This window comes from Apostichopus japonicus, chromosome 10, assembly GCF_037975245.1.
Source record: "Apostichopus japonicus isolate 1M-3 chromosome 10, ASM3797524v1, whole genome shotgun sequence".
Lineage (NCBI taxonomy): Eukaryota > Metazoa > Echinodermata > Holothuroidea > Aspidochirotida > Stichopodidae > Apostichopus > Apostichopus japonicus.
The window spans coordinates 7,986,196-8,006,879 of record NC_092570.1 but is presented as its reverse complement, the minus strand read 5'-3'; the positions used below and the strand labels follow the sequence as shown (position 1 = coordinate 8,006,879).

The following is a 20,684-nucleotide window of genomic DNA, read 5'->3' as shown; positions in this document are numbered from 1 at the left end:
GCTTAATGCTTATACACATACCTGCAATATGCATACCTTTCAATGTTTTTGCTAATTATAGGCATATTACGTGCTTATTCACATACCTGCAACATGCAAACTTTTCATTCACTCTATTATGTACATTGTACACATTACATTTGTGCATTCATCCCTTACATCTGAACAACAGTGAATATGAAACAACTGATAAGTAGGAGCTCTGATATCCATGGATGGATGTGATTTATTTCCTACCAGGAATAACTCTTTATTAAAATTATCATCTTGTGAATAAAAGGTTACCTTCTAAATCATTCTTCTCTTTTTTTTTGCTTTTTTGCTTTTTTTTTTGAAGATCCTGTTTGCCTCTTAAATAAGTTAAAAACAGTTCACAAACACTGCATATCCTTAGAGGAACAAGCCTGATGGGTTTGCCTCTAAATGTGTGCAGTTCTCAAATGGGATTTTAGTTCAGTACTACTGTACACAGACTAACACAGTTATGTGATGACACCCACAGCATCATAAGGGGGATAAACAAAACCCTCAAGAAACAGGATACTACTGTCATTTGGCACAATGTTCTAAGTGTTACATTCTCTAAGGATATCCCCTGATGTATAATTTATTATAAAAAAAGTACAATGCAAATAATCAGAGATGGTTCAATTGACAGTAAAGTAGCGTTTTTTTATAAATGAGTCATTCAACTGGAAGAGACCATTAAGATACAGGGAACATCCTATTATACACAAGACATGTAAACTCCACTCCCCGAACTTCCTGTTCGTGATGATGGTGTCTTTATATTCTCTCCAAAGCTTCAAATTGTGCATTTTTTTTCGGTGACAAAATTATTCGTAACTCCTAATCTAGGAGCATGTATGTAAGGGAAGCACTCCCGTTTGGCAGCCTAAGGAGTCATTTCAATTGTCCTATTTCCAGACTTATTTCTTCATTTTTCTTAAAGTACATCATGGTAAGAATTAAAGCAGGAACATGTGCCATACTATGCCTTCTGAAAAATCGAAATTTTATGCCAAAAATGTAATGTGCATCTCACATCAAAATAAATGGTGGTGCACCTTTTTAAGAAGTTGACTCATTCAATGTCAGATCATTGTGAGTATTGCATGACTGGCTTAAATCTGGGTAATTGCACTTGTTGTTATCAAGCTACTTACAGTATGCAGTACTATAATCACCAAATGTACAGCACCTTAAAAAAAGTATTGTTTCCATTTTCTGTCATATATTTTTGTGAAATTTTCCCGAGATTCAGATAGAGGCCCTGTTACACTCCTTCAATTGTAAAGTTGTCATCGAAATTACGACTGACACCAAGAAATAGTGGTGAAATACTGTCAACAAACTACTTCTTAAAGTTAGATTGTATATGATCATCACACTTGGTTCTATGACTGTTTCACTGAAAATGTTGGTGAAGTTTTGGGGGAAAATTGTGTATATAATGCAATCAAATGAAATTAACCTCTTCAAGGAAGGTTGGCAAATTGAATTATGGGAGGTTCCCTGTGTGGCATTTATACCAAATACCTGAATGTGTCAGACAAAATACATTATCTGCCTAAAGTGATGGTAAAGGGAGGTGCGAATAAACATGCTACTATAATGTATGTTCTATCAGACTTTTATACTGCTTGATGTGTATTTAAGGAAGCTGCACACAAATAGGTGAATTTAGGCAAGTTGGGGTTTTGGCAATGTTTTCTGGCGAAAATGAAATGGGTTAATACCAACAATCAAAGGTACTAAAATGCCTGCTCAAAATAATCATAATCTCCACCCTGCGCTCCCCACCCCCCCCCCACCCCCACACAGGACAGAGATAAAGAGGAACATGGAGGAACATGGTTGCTACTGTTCAGCATCTTACACACTGACATATAATAAACATACTCACCAAGAAGTGCCTGAAATAGACGACTTTTGAAGATTCTTATAACTCTCTCAATGGCATTCCTTAGCGGACGATCTCCGGGTTGAGTCAGCTTAGAATGATAGTCTTCCAACAGCTCTAAGGCCCTATGGGCCTCTGTTAAAAAATACAAAATGACAACAACATCATGAAGAATCAAAAGCAATGCAGCTATTGACAATGAGGGAAACAGAAAGTGTTTGTGTGGTTTGCAAGGAGGGAGCAGGTTAGAGAGGAGGGAAAAGGGTAGGGAGGAGTGAAGGGAGGAGGGACGGGAGGAGGGAAGGTAGGAGGAAAGGGAGGAGAGAAGGGAGGAGGGAGCAAGGAAGGGTAGAGAGGAGGAAAGGGAGGAGGGAGGAGAGGAGGGAGGACAGAAAAGGAATGGGAAGAGGGAGGAGGGATGGATGAAGGACGAGGGAGCAGAAGGGAGGATGGAGAAGGGAAGAGACCTCAGAGAGAACTGCAGGGAGGAGGGAAACAGAAGGGAGAAAGGCAGGAATGAAAGGAAGGAAGGAGGAACCGATGGAAAGGAGGAGAAAGGGGAGAAGAGATAGAGGGGGGTGGGGGAAGGGAAGAATAAGAGAGGGTAAGAAATAAAAAATGAAGGAGGGGGAAGGAGAAAGAAAGCTTGTACAAAATAGGACGCTTCAGAGGTAAGTGCACATGTTAGACTGTGTGGGATTGATGTCGAGTCAGCCAAGACAGAACTATGCACCCATCGCTTGCTAAGTACTGCAAATTCATTATGTACATAACATGTGCATCCTATGTCTACTTGTGGAGCCCTACTTACATCCCCACCATCTCAAACAGCCGTCTGTTTCAGACAAATAAAAAGTCACTCATACATTACGAATGTGGTAATTACTGCATCATGACACTAAATAATCTAATCTATATTACCTTGTACATGCAGAACAGAGACTATTGACATTTGGTTAAAAGTACAGCAGTTGTGTCGCAACCCTTCAAAAAACAAACAGAGTATTGCACTTTCTTGAAACCTAAGATAAAGAGCCCTTTTTATGCAGGCAGACTGTTCAAATGACAACACGCATCTGACTCAATAACAATCCCCCGTATTTTCAAATGCGACATGCATTAAAACACAATGTAGAACACGATCCATTAAAATATCAGAGTAAACAAGAACTGATCACAAAGGATAGTGCTCTAATATCTTATTTCCTGTTTTCAAAATTTCTCTGATTGGTTCTCACCAAGTAGCTAAATTTAATTTGTGAAATGACAAGTAAACTTCAGACTTTTTAATCTCTCTTGACATAAATGTCACTCCATCACCTGATGTAATCACATACTGTACAAGACCCTAACAATGTCTCCTAAAATCTATCTGCCTTAACCATGTATGATATTTCTGATGCTTATAACAGCTACTGTAATAACAGCGACTTGCTAATCTGTAGACGTAACAAGGTCTGTCTGGGTGCAATAGCTCCATGGTGCAGGATAGTTTTCCCCTGAAAATAAGACCCACGTTTTTTTCTGAGACTGTTGAATTATCAAACTGACCTTGTTTTTCAGTTCTCCTTCAATAAACATCACAGATTTAAGTGATTAGTGAGTGAATATAATTGAGGAAAACTTAAGAAATAAAATTACATTTTAATTCTAATTGAGAGGTTACACAATAAGTTTTTTCTTTCTCAACATATAAGAGCAAATTAATCAATTGCCCCCCACCGACAGTCCTCCCCTCCTCAATTGCATTTTTCCAAAACGTCAACTGTTGCTCTCCCCATTCCCTGGAGGACACCCTTCCTTGGGGTTGACCAGGGTCGCTCCTACAGTAGTATATTCCTACAGTAATTGATTGGGGTTGAACAGGGACACTCCACACTCCTAGTATATTCCTACAGTAATTGATTGGGGTTGAACAGGGACACTCCTAGTATATTCCTACAGTAATTGATTGGGATCGAACAGGGACACTCCTAGTATATTCCTACAGTAATTGATTGGGGTTGAACAGGGACACTCCTAGTATATTCCTACAGTAATTGATTGGGGTCAAACAGGGACACTCCTAGTATATTCCTACAGCAATTGATTGGGGTTGAACAGGGACACTCCTAGTATATTCCTACAGTAATTTATTGGGGTCGCATAGGGTCGCTTCTAGTATATTCCTTGTACAGTAATTGATTGGGGTCAAACAGGGTCGCTCCTAGTATATTCCTACAGTAATTGATTGGGTTTGACCAGGGTCGCTCCTAGTATATATTCCTACAGTAATTAACTCTATGAGGTTATCAAATCAGTCACTCACACCAACAGTGCTCTCCAGGCCCTAGACTCGCTACCCAAATGGACCCTCTATCTTTCTTGTATCATTGACAAACTTTCCAAACAGCCACAGTACTTTACAGTACACACTTAAAAGGTACTGTGCCAGATATTGTACACAAAAAACTGAAAATACTTAATATGCAAATGAAAGCAGTTATTTTATTTCATAGAACAACAACAACAAAAACAGAGGAACACTTTCAGATTTATAAACCATTGTGAGAAATCACCATACTCATGTACAGTATGGTGTTAGACTGTTAATTTAATAATTTGTTGACAAATGGGAAAGTGGCAACCAGCAGAAAGGAGGCAAATTTGTTTTGAAGTTTTTCACAACAAAAAGAAAAACAAAAACAGCAAGCTTGCTTATCTAGAACATTGTAAAATATGTTAACTAATTACATTCAGTTTGCAATTTGTATTGTACATCAAACATCTGCAAAAATGAAACATTTCAGGTTAAAAACAATACAACACCTTGACTCTAAACAAACAAACAACATTGTAAGATCAATATGACATTTCAAATGTTTTCAAAAACTTCAAAAAGTGCAAACTCATTTTTTTTTTTTTTATAATAAGTGACAATAAGGGACAAGATCTGTATTGATTGAAATCTCCTGGGTGCGATTAACCAAACTCCAAAATTTTTAGACAAAGAGCAACTAAAGCAGTTCTGTCGTTGTTTTCAGTAAATTAATCTGGAAACTACTTCAAAATAAAATCCTTTTTCATACAGTCTGTGAAAGTGCTGCCAAAAATACCTATATTTTGTGTGTTGCAAAATAGTATATTATACAGCCAAGCTTTCAAAAGAAGTTTTTTGAGTGTGAGCAAAAATTTACCCGGTCGATAATTTGTGATCACGTCAAACTAAAAAAAAATGGTTAAGATCAAGAAGTCATCCAATTCTTACCCTCGATATTAAAGTTCCGTTCCATGTTTTAATACTCATCTAACATCCTGGGGTTTAAAAGGATCGGAACAAGAAAATGATAAATTTATGCTAGGATAGTAGCACATTTTACTGAAATTTTATTAGACATAGTGTGATGGTTATTATACCCGTTGCTAGTGAGGCACATGAGACATGTTAATTTGCACACACAAAGACACACAATGGCCTATAACTTGACTGTGACCACTATTTATAAACAGCAGTGTACACTGTTCCTACATACTGTATATATGTGTCTCTATGTGCACTAAAAATCTGTGGATTTGCAATTTAACTGAAAATATGTTACTGTTGTTTCATCAAATCCTGTTTTTGTAGCTCTGTGGATGTAAACGACAACCTTGCCCAAGATTTCAGGTCATTTGAGTTATGCTTGGATACTATTCCTGAGTTTTCTGACTACAGCAATTACAGCAGGCTACGTTGCTATTTATACATGCGTATACATGGCCTCCAAGCTCTTGCAACTACGGAAGTACCATAACATATCAAACAGCTCACCATTTATCAAATAATGTATTATAATCTTTCGATAAAGACCGACCACCGGCAGGGAACTAGGCTACAAGTAGTCTCAGCGAATGTATAACGAGAGAGACCGTTTGATGCTCATTAACATGTCAGCTTATGTTACGAACCGACTATAGGGAATACCCTATGTCTGTCGATGGCAACGCAAGATTAGCAACAGTCATGCATCCAAAGAACAAATCAGTAATAACCGTAATAATGAAGAGAAAAAAAATTGATTCTGGAAAAACAAAGAGATTTAATATTCACTTATAATGAACAGTGCCTGATCGAGGGGAATATTTAAAAATAATCTATAACGTCTTGCTAGAGAGAAGTTATTTAAGCAACCCAAGAAATAGACTCTTAAACTCTATACAAAACTGCACAATATTGTATTATGGATGATACACGTTAGGAATGATGACAACAAAAATGTTTAGAGGAATAACTAGCAAATTAAGCACTTTGGATAAAAACTGCTTTTTTAAAATTATTTTAATCAATTAATGAAAAATGAATGCAAAATGGTAAAAAATGTAATTTGTAATCTGACAAGAGCATTATGTATGATCTCCTGTACGTAAATACTTCCATGTCTTTTGCAGGAATGACATGTACTTATTAATGCAGTGACATGCAAAGGATTTTCAAAGGTGGAGGGGAGGGGGAAATTCCAAAGGGGTGTGGTTGTTGGTTCATTGAATGTGACTCCTATGTAGGGGGGGGGGTTGGTAATGTTCCCCCAGAAGTTAATGTATTGGTGCAGTTTCAAGACTGAATGATGCTAAGAAACGTTGTTAAACGAAGTTAAACGTTGAGAGATGCGCTAACACTACTCTGTATTTTAGACAATGTAGATATTAAGATATACAAAACTTGTAAACAATTGCTTGGAAAGTATGTAAAGATTCAAACACCATATTATACATTTGTGGTCTTGCAAACAGGAACCTCTGAAATTAAATAAGAGATGTGCTAAAATAAAGTCCTTCTTAGTATTTACACAATGTGGATATGTCAACTTGTCAAGAAATATTCACTGGAAGTAGGGAAGAAATCCTGAATTCTGTTTTTGTTTGTTTCACAATTTATACAAAAACTGGTCACATAATATATGCAAAAGCAGTGCAGACGATGGCCATCTTCTTCAGACTACTTTCAAACTAACCGACAACATGCGACAATATTCACAAAGCACTGCACCAGGCTCTATTTTACCTCCATAGTTACTGGTCCATAGCTACTTCCCACTGGATTCATTCGAATATTAAACTAGAGCAGCCTTTCTTATAGATCTTATTAATCTGACACAGTGCTGCAATTAATGTACCGTGCACTTATTCCGTAGCTCGACCAAATTCTCATATTAAAATGCTGTATCAGCTAGACACATCTAGGTACATCTGAATATTGGGAAAGTCAATGTGGACTTGAGCCAAATGGTAAGCTTCTTTTAGTTAAGTAACAAAGTTTCTCAAGGATGTAAAATTAAACCCTTCCACTCAACCAATCCCCCCCCCCTCCCTTTCCCCTCACACACAACGGTAACTACAAAGTATCAGGGAAGGTGTATTTGATCTCAAATATCCATTAAAAAATTAACTTACATCTTAGATCATGGCCCTTGCATTAACAAGACACTTTCAAATTATTACTATCAGCCTCAGTTACATCCCTCCTCCTCTCCCCTCCCTTTCTCCCCTCCCCTCCCTGGGATTCTAAATCCCCTTTGCCTCATTCCACCGTGACGTTACCATGAATACAAAAAGCAATGAATAAATCTTGCAATATCAGACCTAGAAGTAGATCCAGTACTGTAAGTAAGATATATGGAACACATACCAGGGTAAGTCAGACTTTGACCAGGTACTACAGTAAGTACAGTACTTTAAGTAATATTACTTATCAGTGCCGTGATCAAATTTATACATGGTTAGTTTAAATGATCACCCCTAACGAGTTATTAATACCTCCTCTTTATGATCCATTGGATGAACTGATCGACTAAATACTAGTATTATAATTGTAAATAATTAATCACTGCTCTAGAGCACCATATATAAATCATATTTATTGTATAGCGAGAATTTAAGCAGTCAATTATTAACTTGTACTTACTTAACTTATTTAATCTGAATTATGTCAACCTTCTCTATGTCAGAAGATACCATGGCTTCTGCTGGTTTTAAAGTTTCATCTAACAAAAAGCTGTCCTTAGTTTCATAGCAGCCAACGATCAATTCAACCATTCATTTAGACAGAAGACTCATTTATTTCAGTTTAAGAACGTGTCAAACATCATAGTAATGACAGTATGAATGTATATAGAGAATAAAAGTAAAACCTTTAGAAAGATGAATACACAAATAGAATCTGTACTATGAACTTGTATATATATATATATATATATATATATATATATATATATATATGTATATACATACAAGTGAGTACAAATTCTTTTGTAGATTCATCTATCTAAAGGTTTCACTTTTATTCTCTGCAAAGTGAAACCACATTGACGATAAGTCATCAATTCGTTATGAGCACCACGTAAATATATAATACAGTGTTCATTTTCTATTTGCAGCATTCATAAACACATTTTTAAACTTAAACGATGGAATCAAAGATGGAGGGAGTGCACATCCTTCCCAGACACTGCTGAAAGTCATTTAAATATGTGAATCATGTGTTAGTATTTCAGCTATATTGTTTTTACCTCTGACAGAATTTTTCCACTTGTTTACAGCTTTCAGGCTCCTTAAAAACCCACCCCAGTTACTGATCCCCCTTCTCCCCCAGCCCAACCCCCCTTCTTCCCCAGCCCTACCACCACCAAATTTCCAACTTCACATTTAACTCCTTTTTTGTACTTTATCAGAACAAACTTTAAAGAAACAATTTCCTGAATCTAAAAAATGTATATAAACCATAAACAACATCTTTTCATTCAGTACTGTACACACAGTATACAGTCAGATCAAAAGTAGATCTCTTTTATTCTGATTTCTAGAAAACGTTGTCCAGTGGCAATCAAATACTATGACCAGTGTCTCCGATAACCATACTTTTGTTCCTTTTGATTCTAACTTAGCTGAAGGGACTAGCAAATGTCTTCATCAAAGGCAAAACCTGTCACATTCTAAATACACATTTCTATGTAATGTACAATTGTGGAGAATCTGGACAACCAAGAACTCAAGTTTTACAGGAACAGGTAAGTGTTCAAATATTGTATAGTATACTGGATAAATTATTCCTGAGTTTTGAAGAGGCCAAGGAATACATACATCGCAGGGCAAATTTTTAAAGACTGTTTCTGGTTGTCCCTTGGACAACTAGGTCCTACAGAATGGCTGTCCAAACAGCAAATGTTGTTGTCCGGAAAATATAGCAAAAGAACAAGGACCGATACATACACTTTAGAAGAGATGCGTGTAGGTTGGTGAATACAACACCAGCTTTGGGGGTGAAAGCAGTTTATCAGTTTACCTATTTGGGTGTATATTTGTTAAAATGTAATCTGAATTTGACGTCAACCGAACTATTTATCCCATCAGACAACCTCCGCAGTTGATGTTGGTTGTCCAAACAGAAATTTGGTTGTTTAGGACGACCAGACTACAATTAAAAAATTTGCCCTGCACAGACAGGTACTTTACAGCATCAATTTAGTGATCGATAACTCTACCGACAAAAGTGGGAAGGAGTGGGGCAATTTCCCTTCCTGTCACCCATCATCTTACATTAAAACAGCAAACTGAGATATTTAGTTACATGTGAACATGTATCAAGACATTTTGTATTATATCTGTATATATCTGTTCAAACTTCATGGCTTAATTATAGTAGCTTCCAGCACAAACTGAAACATATTGTTGATGTTTTAAGCCAAATAAGTAGAAAAGTACTATTTTAAAAGTGGTTATTTATATTAATTCATCTCAAACTTTATGTTCTCTACTTCTCTTTATCACTTTTATTATTAAAAACAAGAAAAATTATTCACTGTCTAAATCAAACACCGAGTTCAAAAGTTCAAATTTTACTTCTAAAGTCCAACTCTATCCAGTCCTGTCGTGCATGGAAGAGCTATATATAGCCTTCACCAGTACTTAAGCCAGCCTCCCTACACCAAGGAAAAATATACCAAGCCCTTCCACAGACTTCTTAATCCAAAATCATCCAATGAAACCAATTTAAGATAATAATGTCTTGAGTTTGACTTACCCTCTTTTCTAACAGGCATTGCTGATCCTATGGATCGGTGGTGTGAGTTTCCGTTTTCCAGATTGCTCCTGAATTTTTTCCTCTAAAGTAAACAATATAAAATAAGGAAACAATCATCATAAATAACAAATAAAATAAATCTTTCAGTAAGTATGCAAATACCTTGCATAGACAGCAAACAATGGGGAGTACAATCAAGCTGATTACACTAACGACATTTTTTTTACGACGACAACAAACCTGCAACATCTTTGTTCTTTAAGCTTTGTATGCAATACATGATCATTCTTTGGAATTGCTCTCATTGTCAAAAATGTGAAGAATGATCTAAATTAGTTGTAACATGGTTAGCTGTTGTTGCTGTTTAGATCTGAAGCAATTTTCAAGACTGTTTGTCATCTCAAACCATCAAACAAGTGTAGCACAATTTAACACCAATATGGGAAACTGCTTAATCCACAGCATAATATTTTATTTCAATCATTATCCTCTTTGGTACCTCTTAAATACATGTAAAAGTACAAATCAGGGGTTTTCAAAAACCTATTCTACCCGGGCCAGAGAAATAAACAGGTTGTAGCAAAAAGGCTGGACGGAATCAAAATCTTACTTGACTACATTGACCAACTGTAGAGTGCTCAAGCAATAAGGCCTTAGGGGTTAGCATACCTGATTAGTGCAAAATTGTGTGCCAATAGTTTGGCACCAAAGGGAATTGAAATCTTCAAGGGCTGTATTTGGCATGTGAGCCGCCTATTAAGAACTCCTAATGCAGACTGTCCGTGTACTAATGGTGCAGTCAATCTTCTAGTCCATCTGTCTGTATGTCCCCTAAATTCGCATACTGTGTTATACAAAGTGATAGACACTATAGTTACCTTGTTCATATGGCAAATTGTAACAGCTTTTCCAATTGCAGTTTTAATCTACAAAGCCTTATCAGAAATGTTCGAAATTGCCACAATTAAACAAAAGAAAAAACACCAGTTTCGTATTTTGAGACACTTTTGTGGCTTTGTGGCTTGCTTCAAGCAGTTTGACTTCTCACCTGAACTAGTATATACTTTTTTTTTACTTCTGGCAGAACCTGTTCAAACCATCACTGAAATCAAATAGCTGAAGTATAGAACTAAACCACCAGTTGAGCAAACTCAGCAAGATCATCATCACCGCGATAATTTAAAAGCACATAAATGCCCTTACCATCGCTAATTTACCATATATACCAAAAAGCCATTAGTATCCTGAATTTTCAGAAACAACCCAAGAGGCGTTGCACAAGGCAAATTTTTGCACAAGAATATCAACTTTTACATTAACCTCTTGAAATAACAAACATAGCACCACTACATGCATGATTTTAGAGTAACATATATACCAAGCTGACCATCAACATATTTGGGAATGCAACTGTTTCAGGTCCAGGCCTGTAACAGGCTATGGTAGCTTGATCTGCTAGTTGCATTCACTACCAAAACTAACAACAGTGGACTGATTAACACTGGCAATATATGTTAGACTAAAATAGGTTGATGGGTTTGGGGCGAGGCCATAAAGGCTCTAATTTATTTTCTGTACATAAATGCCATACTGCATTTGTGCTAGAGGTTAACTGGATAGAGTTTACGGATACAGGTTAAGGACATAGCCTAGTCTTTATTTTGGGTTGTAGGCTAGGCTACATTTTTTTGTCCATACATTTGTACCATTTGCCAACCTTGTCATGGTTGATTCTTTCTGTTACAAATTCTTAAAATAAGTATCCATATACTAAATGTAAGTACTAATCCTTTCTCCAAACTTTGGCTAGGCTAGACTATATATAAACATAGCCTAGACTACCATAAAAATATGATTTGTATAAACCTAATACAAGTCTGATACTGCATATATTCAAATTCCATTTGCCTAGGCCTAGCCAATATGTAAAGTGGCTAGCCATAAATTAATAACTAGGCCTAGGGTAGGCCTAGACTACATTTGACAGGTCTGTTTACCTGTAACTTGTATGATTACGATGAGTCTAACTTTTAAGTCTAGGGCTAATGTTATAAGGCTTAATTTGACTAGGCTAAGTAGGCCTTCCATCATATCATAACTCATAGTCTTACAGCAAGAGTACTGTAGTTAGTATACCTTAGGCCACCCTACATCTGTGCCTAGTAATAATATGCCAAGTCTATCCTTGCCTCTCCAAAGTAGGGTAGCCTAGCTTATGTCTTGAACGTACTGCTCTATGAAAAGTCACACAGACCTTAATTTTTACTGCATGGCCTAACTTTACAGTAGCAATAATGATACAGTACCTTGTGTTAATGTTATTACTGGATACCCTAAGCTATGTAACTGCCGTGCTAGTATTACTAAGTGTTAGTATCACTATTAGTCAGAGAAGCACTAGAGCAATGGTATTGACAATAACACTAGTAGCGTTAGGATACCTGCGCCTAGTGTTACTGGAAGCAGCGAAAAGAAACACAGTCAACTGACACTTTTCGAAGTCACACCCGATCAATTTTTCATCGATTCCAGATCAACTTCCGGGTCAATAGCTCGAGAATTCAAAACGAATATTTTGTGAAACAAATCACAAGCATAAATATTTTTAACTCGATAATGGTCTTCCTTTTTCTATCTCTGGAGGCTGAAGAAGTATTATTTGTTTTCCTCTAATGTTGACGGCGGCCTTCCTTACTTTAAGTTACACAGAGAGAAGTAGAAGATGGCGGCCTTGATGAAAGCAATGTTTACAAATCTTCGCCACTAGTATTTTTACAGTAGTATTTAAAATTTCAGGGTATTGCAGGGAGGAATGTCATTTTCACAGCGGGTTGTATTATTTGGGTATTTTCGGTGCCGTTAGTTGTTTACTGATCCGAATTTATTGCGGGTGAATAGCATATTCGGAATAGTCAAGAAAGAAATGTGGTTACCGGTACAAATTGACGATGGTGCAGATTGGCTTGCTGTGACTAATGCTGAAAATATTATCCGTCCTAAAAAGCGGGGGGGGGGGTTCATTTTTGTACTATAGTAGGGTAGATCTACTATAAAAGGAGAAAGGAAGGGGCACAAGCTCCATTATTTCTCTTATTCCACATGGAACGCTAGAACCGAGAAGGGGTAGGGGATGAACGGTTGGAAGATTTAGTTGGTCAGTTTCGAATCCGTGCACACACTACACAGGCTTTCAGATCTCCGACCGTACGTGTAGGTCTACCTTTACTTTCCCCCTACGTCATATCATGATTCCCGACCAATCCCCGTAGGGCACTATAGACCGACAAGCTAGTATATATTATCAGCAACTGATTCTTTGATTTTACAATGAAAGCAGACTGAGCAAGTGTTAGCAGCATATTTTTATTGAGTTGGTCATAAGTGGTAATTTTTTGAATAGGCTGCTACCGTGACGTATAGCCTAAGTTTATGTTTGTAGGCTACCTATGGAAGTTCCATTTCAAATAATAAAGTAACAGTCCAAAATTTTGAAGATTTTCAATTTGTTATTTGTATGAAACAAAACTATTATGAAGATTCTTGTTGACCGGCTTCCATTCACTTTTCTATCTAGTCGAAATTTGGGCCCAAAAAGGACAAAAAAGTTTCGAGCAAATAGTCGCAAATTAAACGGTATCAAAAGAAAAACTTTCGAGAGAAAATAGTTTACATGGTTTTGAAACTTTTGAAATGTTGAAAGTTCCAATGTGCCATTTTTGCTACCGTCCCGTAGCATCCATAAAATTGAAACTTCTTCTACAGCATGGAAAACCCTGCACCTCGAGCTTTCTACGGATATCGTGATTTTTGGTGGGAGGCGTACAATTAATTCACTGCCCATGCGCGGTTATTGGACTACCAAGCTCGGAAAACCGTTTCCGAAAAGTTTCTATAGACGGTGTGTGTAGGATATTGTACACACTGTAGTATATACGCTGTGTGTAACCATCTCAGCACCACTAGACCATATGCACTTTCGTGTAGTATAATTTTCTGACAGGCTCCGTGTCCGTTATAGCTATGGAGAGAGTTGGAACGGGTGCACCTCCTCCTAAACGACCAAGAGGAAGATCTCCGAGTGGTAAGGCTCCAGCAAAACGGTTAAGAAAATGCCTTTTCGTTATTAAAAAAGTACCCTTTTGTTGAGGAACTTAGGAAAATGATATATTGAAAACAAAGAATAGAATACGTTATATTAAAAAGTTTCTTCTGTTGACAAACATTCCAATATTACAACTTGAGGTATAGAATACATGCACAGTCTGAGTGTTGGGTTGATTTGTGGTTTTCCCCCGGCATGTCAAAGTGACATAGGCTACATCATTTGATATCTCGATATAAACAATAGTACGCGAACACACTCGGAATTATTACAAATGTTCTTGTGACCTCATATCAGACTTTAATATGACTTACTTTAACACAAACCCATCATCCACATCATCACTGTCTAAGATATCCAACACAACAGGAAAACGCAGACAAAAGCCACAAAACAAAAACAAAATCGGAAGATATGGAACCAGTTTGGCAAATGATGCAGTCAAGAACATCAGCATAACTAAATAACACTAAGTCAAGATAATGTACTGTCATCGTTGTAATATATGTGAAATTACGAGATAAAATAGGTTTGTTACGACATTTTCGACCTTGAGAAAATGTGTAGAATCATCTGATTTACAAACAGGGTAGCAGCTTCTGCAGTTAATAGCCCAAAAAAAGCCCAAAATAATTAAGATTATACATAAAACATAGTAGGCCTACAATTGATACGAATCTACGATAGTCGGTGGAGATAGTGGAAACGTCGTTATGGAAGTCACGTACCCACATTTTCTAGGTCATCGAATTTACAACGATAAGATCGTGAAATTATGTAAAACGTATATTGAAACTTTACATGCGACAGGAACAGCATTTAAAAAGAGCATAATGATGGTAGTGTACCGGGCATATAAAATCCATAAACAGCATTTTCCAACGAAACTCACTTTGACCTTCTGGTTTCTAGTGTGGAGCTGAGGCTTAGGGCGTCCGGTCAAAATGTGAAAAATTTTCACTTATATGTTTTGATGACATATCATCACAAAGGCAGGAATTATTGCACGAATTCCATGTTCGGTTTTGCAGGACGCTGATCAAGGGTTGAGGAATCTTAAATATTTTCATATTTAATCGAGAAGGAATTACTCAGGTCAGAGATTAACGAGTCCCTTCAGACAATTACTTTTGTTCTCAAATTGGCATGAAAATCGGGCGATTTTTCTGTACATTTAATCTGATAAAAGTCCTGAATGACTTTATGTATAAACATCCCATTGCCCATTTAGTTTCAATCGAAAAGTAGAAAATTTAGGAATGTTAGCTCAGTGCACTGGCGGATCCAGGGCCTTTGTTTGGGAGGGGCCAAAGTGGCATTAGAGTGATATGGGGGAGGGGTCTAAGGGCCCCCTCCCCTTTGGAAAATTTTCTATTGCTGAATGCCCTCAGATGCAATTTGGTGCGACAAAAGTGTACAATGGTGATGTTAATTTACTTCTAAAAAAAAATGTTTCCCAGGTGTAATTTTCTAAAATATTTATAAAACAAAGTTAGGATCAGCTTTCTCAAGAAATTTTATTTCTCATAGGTTATAAATTTCTTACAACCAGCCTGTAACTGCAAAATGGTGTTAAACTGTAAATCCTCATGCTCATACATTTACATAGCTCCCAACTCCTGAGAAGGCAAATGCTGGTCCATGCCACGAATCGCCGTCCTGGGGGAGGGGTATAAGGGGAGGGAGTGTCCCCTCCCCTTTTGAATTTTTTTGGAATCCTGGTGATGCCTACATGTAAAATGGTGGCACTTAGAAAGGCTTTTGTCACCCAAAATTTTCTGAGAAATATGCATTTTTTTGTGTGTAACATCAATAAATTGAATAGTAGGTGATAATTCATTCTTTCCTGTGGCATGAAAATGTTCGCTGCTCGCCCCAATGAAAAGAATTATAGGCTAATTTGAGGTTCAAATGATGCTGTAAAGGAGGTTTTATACTCTATTATGCTAAATGCTAAAGAAATGATTGTTGCTAAGTCAAAATTTGATGCAATTTTTTTTATGTATACTTGACAATTACAATGCGGTTTTTTCGGACGCTTGTGCGGGTCAGCGGGTTTGGGTGTTAGAATGCGGGTCTAATTCCCGCGAATTGCGGGTCAGTTGGGAGCTCTGCATTTAATTTTAAACCAGAAAACGAAAAGGTCTACCACTGCTGTTCCTCTCCATTTTTTTAATTTCCAATCATATGATTTAGCGGATGTTCGGAAACACTTTTTGGCTCACCTTTGGGGGGGGGCATGGCCCCCCTTGGCCCCCCCTTGGATCCGCCAGTGGCTCAGTGGTTAACGCCGGTGCCTTTCAATCATAAGGTCCCGAGTTCGAGTCACTCCAAGATGTCGTCCAGTTACAGAGTTGTTGACAATTGACAATTCATAATCATGGACGTTAAAATATGTATCTAAGAAGTAAGAGACTGACTTCGGTCAACTGGCGGCTTCGATAAGCCAATGATGGCTTCTTCGCGAGTTCCTGCTTGCAGGAGGAACTAAAATACTTACAATACATACATATACAGGTGCGTATCCAGGGGGGGCGTTGGGGGCGCGCGCCCCCCGGGTAAGAAAAAGAGGAGAGAAAAAAAAGAGAAGAAAAAAGGAAAAAAAGGGGGGAAAAGAGGAGGAGGAGAGGAAGGAAGGGAAAAGAAAATGAAGAAAGAGAGAAAAAGGAGAAAAGGAGGGAATAAAAGAAAAACGCGAAGACATCGTGAAGAGAAAGAGGAAAAGTGACATCATTACAGCGCTGAAGGGTAGCCAGTGACGGATCAATGATTTCGTAAATGTGTGACTCACCCTACCCCTTACACCGACAACTCCATTTTTTGACGTTTCCGTTTTCCTCTCTCACTAATGACCTATATATATATACTATATATGGTCTATCATAACGCGTGTGTAGAATTGTGCTATGAAACCAACTGTGGCTGGTCTCAAACTCGACAGCGTCGTCGGGGAACATGACGATTTTTGGGATGGGGGCGACCGCCCGTCCCCCTCCCCCCATTCAGCATTTTTTTAAATGATATCGCTAAGTAATTTCAAAATAGAAAGTGCTTAGATGCAACTTACAAGGCCTGGGAAGTGTCATTTCCAGCGATCTGGGAGACATTTTTGGCCAAAATTTGCTTGTACGCTTCGCGCTAACAAATGGTCCTGGGTAGTGCCATTTCCAGCGATCTGGGAGGCATTTTCGGCCAAAATTTTCTTGTACGCTTCGCGCCAACCTGTGGTGGCGCTACGATTAGATAATTTGCCTACAGGCTTCGCCCCTCCCTTGACAAATTCCTCGCTACGCGCCTGTTAGAATTTGTAACGCAAACTCAGATATCACATCATATCAGTGAGCATGAAAATGGCGTTCCAGGATGAAAAGCCTCAAAACTGTCCGACTTGCCTGAAAAAATAACCAAAAATTTTCGCGCGCGCTCAACGTGTTAATGTCAATATCAAATAAGCAAGCATCGGTTATTACATCGCATGCCATCATGTACCGTACGTTCTGTTAAAATTGCGCAGTATACCGCTGGATGCTATAATGTAAACAACGACATGTCTCATGTAGATGTATAAAAAGCATGGAGGTCCAATTATGTCAAAACTCTCTTTTACATTAGTAATGGCGAATTAGGGGCTGCACCCCCGCCGCGCAGTGGCGGAGCGTCCATACGGTCATGGGGGCGGATGACCCCCTGACGGACTCAAATGGACTGCTGGCGCCTTTTTCAGCTCTTTACCACTTTTTACTTATTCCAGATTATTGACTTTTTTATTGCGCTCTCATCTACTTATTGACATTTGTCACATTTTGTTGGTGTAATTTGGCGATGACACCTTATTCTTCGTTTATCTGCAAATTAGCCAGGCCCGGAAAGGGTCATTTCCGGCGATCTAGGGAGTATCTTTACTCAAAAATTTTCTGTACGCTACGCGCCAACCAGTGGTGGCGCTCCGCTTAGATAGTGTCGAAAGCGCCCCTACAGACCATTCTCGCCCCTCCTGACCAATACCCCTAGCTCTGCCACTGCCGCCGCGCCTCCTACGCCTATGTGTGTAGTGTTCGGTTTCGGAAATATCTGCTATTTTTTCATTTCCTTCAACCAAGTTTTATAATAGCCGTTATAAGAGGTTTTAATATTTGTACACTAATAAATAACTGTGTCTGAAGTTTCGAAAATTTCTGACCAACATTCTGCATCACACTTCCCTCTACTCGTGCAATTTTGACCGGTCTGTTAGGGGTTGAAGGAAGTTTTTCTATATTGGTTGTCCATAGATGAAATTTTGTACAACATTATGGGTATGTTTTGAAGTGAGTTTATTCACGAGAAATGTGAATTTTCAAATTCTGAACAAATATGGGGCTTAAAACCTTAAAAAGTGGGGCTGACGGGTATTGTGGGCCGCGACGTAGAATCACCTACAAAGCAAAGACCCACAGGAGATGCGATCAGGTCGAATATGATGTGTGCCGGGTTGACAATCTTCAAAAAGGGTATGGATGCACAAAAAAAAACTATTAGGAAATACTTGGTTATCAGGCAAAAAGTGTACATCTGGTTGGTCATTTCAAGCCCGAGAAGTGCCGTTTCCGGTGATCTGGGGGGTATCAAAATAAGAAATTTTCTTGTACGCTGCGCGCCAACCGATGGTGGCGCTCCGCTTAGATAGTAATCCGCGCCCCCCGGGTTTGAAAATCCTGGATACGCGCCTGATATACTTACCAAAATATTCTTTAATTCGTTAGTACGAATTATGAATGCGTTGCTATACGGATTCTTAATTCGTTAGAACGAATTAAACTTAATTTGCAGCAACTAGATTCCTCACTAATAGCCACATACGTCCTGTTTTAGTGAACTAGATAAATTAAGATGTTATAAGCGACGCAAACGATTTGAAGAAATTCCCACGTTAAAAGGTAGCAAACGGGCTGATGCATGATCTCAGATGAAAGTCTATTCATTAAAATGCACAGCTATATGAGGATAGGAGAGGGACTTACTGTCTTTGGCTGCTGATGTTGGTGGACACCATGGAGGGGAAGGGGAAGGAGAGGGGGGAGGGAGGGGAAGCAAGTGCGCGAGGCCCGGAAGCTGCAGCATTTTCTGGTACTGTAAGGAACACAGTGTTCATTCATACCCAGTAAAGATTCCTAAATCCTATTGGTCCATTCAGGTCAGCTGACCGTGGTTAATCCTGTAACGCACGGTAAAATTACGGGGCATCACTTTAATAAATCTTTGGTTATATGTAACCAGAAATGTTTTGTTTTATGATTTTTCCCACACACAAATGGTAGTGTATGAATGAACGGGGTTAATCAACGGTCTAGCGTGCGTTACTCACATGATTAATGCACTCCGGGTGTTAATGCTATCGCTGGATGCACTCGGGCCCCGCCCTCGTGCATCGCTTGTATTATCCCCCGATCGTGCATTAATCCTGTGAGTAACGCACGCTAGACCGTTGATTAACCCCTTATTATAACCCGGAAGAATTATTCTGATTTAAATTTATCTCTGGGAGGGAGGAACGAGGGGGAAATACAACAATACCCTCAGCTATATGAGGCAACATATTTCAGAGGGGAAACAGTACTGTGGTAGCAGGTTTACCCAAACTGTCAGCCTGGCAACTTCAGGAATGTGACCATTCCCCTTAGTGTCATTGCTTTAGGATTGTGCGGAGGCGACCTGACCTTTGAAAAATGTCACAAAAATCTGTAATAATTTTGCGCAGATTAAATCAACTGAACAGTGATGAACCGTCGTCATGACATCAACTATGACTAAGTCACTGATATTCTTACATGTTTAATAAGCAAACAGGTAGTATATATAAATACCAGAGTTTTCCCAAGCTCCCACTCCATCAGATTCCCTTGGGAAAATGTTAAAAGAGGACATAAAAAGAACCATTATCGTTATCAAAAAATCTTGTTTACTTGAGAAATATGCTAGCCGTGTGTAAAACCTGTAATTTTTTTTAAATCTGTGTGTAACATCATTGCACTACAATGTCCTGAGACCTTTTTACCTTCCCAATGCCTTTTCTTTTCCTATTTTCAAGGTAGAATCTCAAGTCTTGTTGACACTGAAACCAGTGTAGGTGATCATTAATAGGTCATATGTAAGAGCTTCAGTACATTAGAATCAGCATTTGTAAAATCCATCTCCATTACAGAGAACAACCATTGTAGTAAATAAAGGATAACATAAAAAAAAAAAATACATACTGGGGCACATTTGGCTCGATGATGTCATATTTAGACTTGTGCGTGTGAAGGAGAATATTAAATTCTGTGATATCTCCCAAATGGAATTACGATTTTTCTCAGCTGCTTGGGAGAAGTTTGTTTATGCCAGTAATCTGGATCACATAGACCAATAATTATGATTTAACATGATTATAATACATGGTTTTGATATGAGGCAAACTTGAACGACTGTTTAAACAATGAATATAATTTGGTCTTTTTAGGTGATCATGTTGTGTATGTAAGCTGACTTAGAGATGAGACATCATAGGCTTGAAGAGACTGTTGGCTACAAGAGGATGGACGTGGGGTGGGGGGGAGTGAGGGCTGGATGGACAAAAAGAGGGAGCCAGAGAGAATCACATAAAAACACAGACAGGTCAAACAAAA

The 20,684-nt window shown here is 38.2% G+C and overlaps 1 protein-coding gene across 9 annotated transcripts in view; it reads right to left on the bottom strand.

Moving 5' to 3' along the window:
• The window catches only part of LOC139975392 (disks large homolog 1-like), a 155,108-nt gene extending 142,455 nt beyond the window's left edge, over positions 1-12,653 (bottom strand). For 5 of the 9 annotated variants that reach the window (XM_071983333.1, XM_071983339.1, XM_071983341.1 and 2 more), the window contains exons 1-3: positions 9,939-10,020; positions 5,151-5,197; positions 1,907-2,038 (exon numbers count right to left, since the gene is read on the bottom strand). In XM_071983333.1, the coding sequence (XP_071839434.1) occupies positions 1,907-2,038; positions 5,151-5,175 (157 nt within the window). In that variant the 5' untranslated portion in view covers positions 5,176-5,197; positions 9,939-10,020. The other 4 variants (XM_071983335.1, XM_071983334.1, XM_071983338.1 and 1 more) reach the window with 4 other exon arrangements.
• Between the last annotated feature and the right edge of the window lie 8,031 nt (positions 12,654-20,684).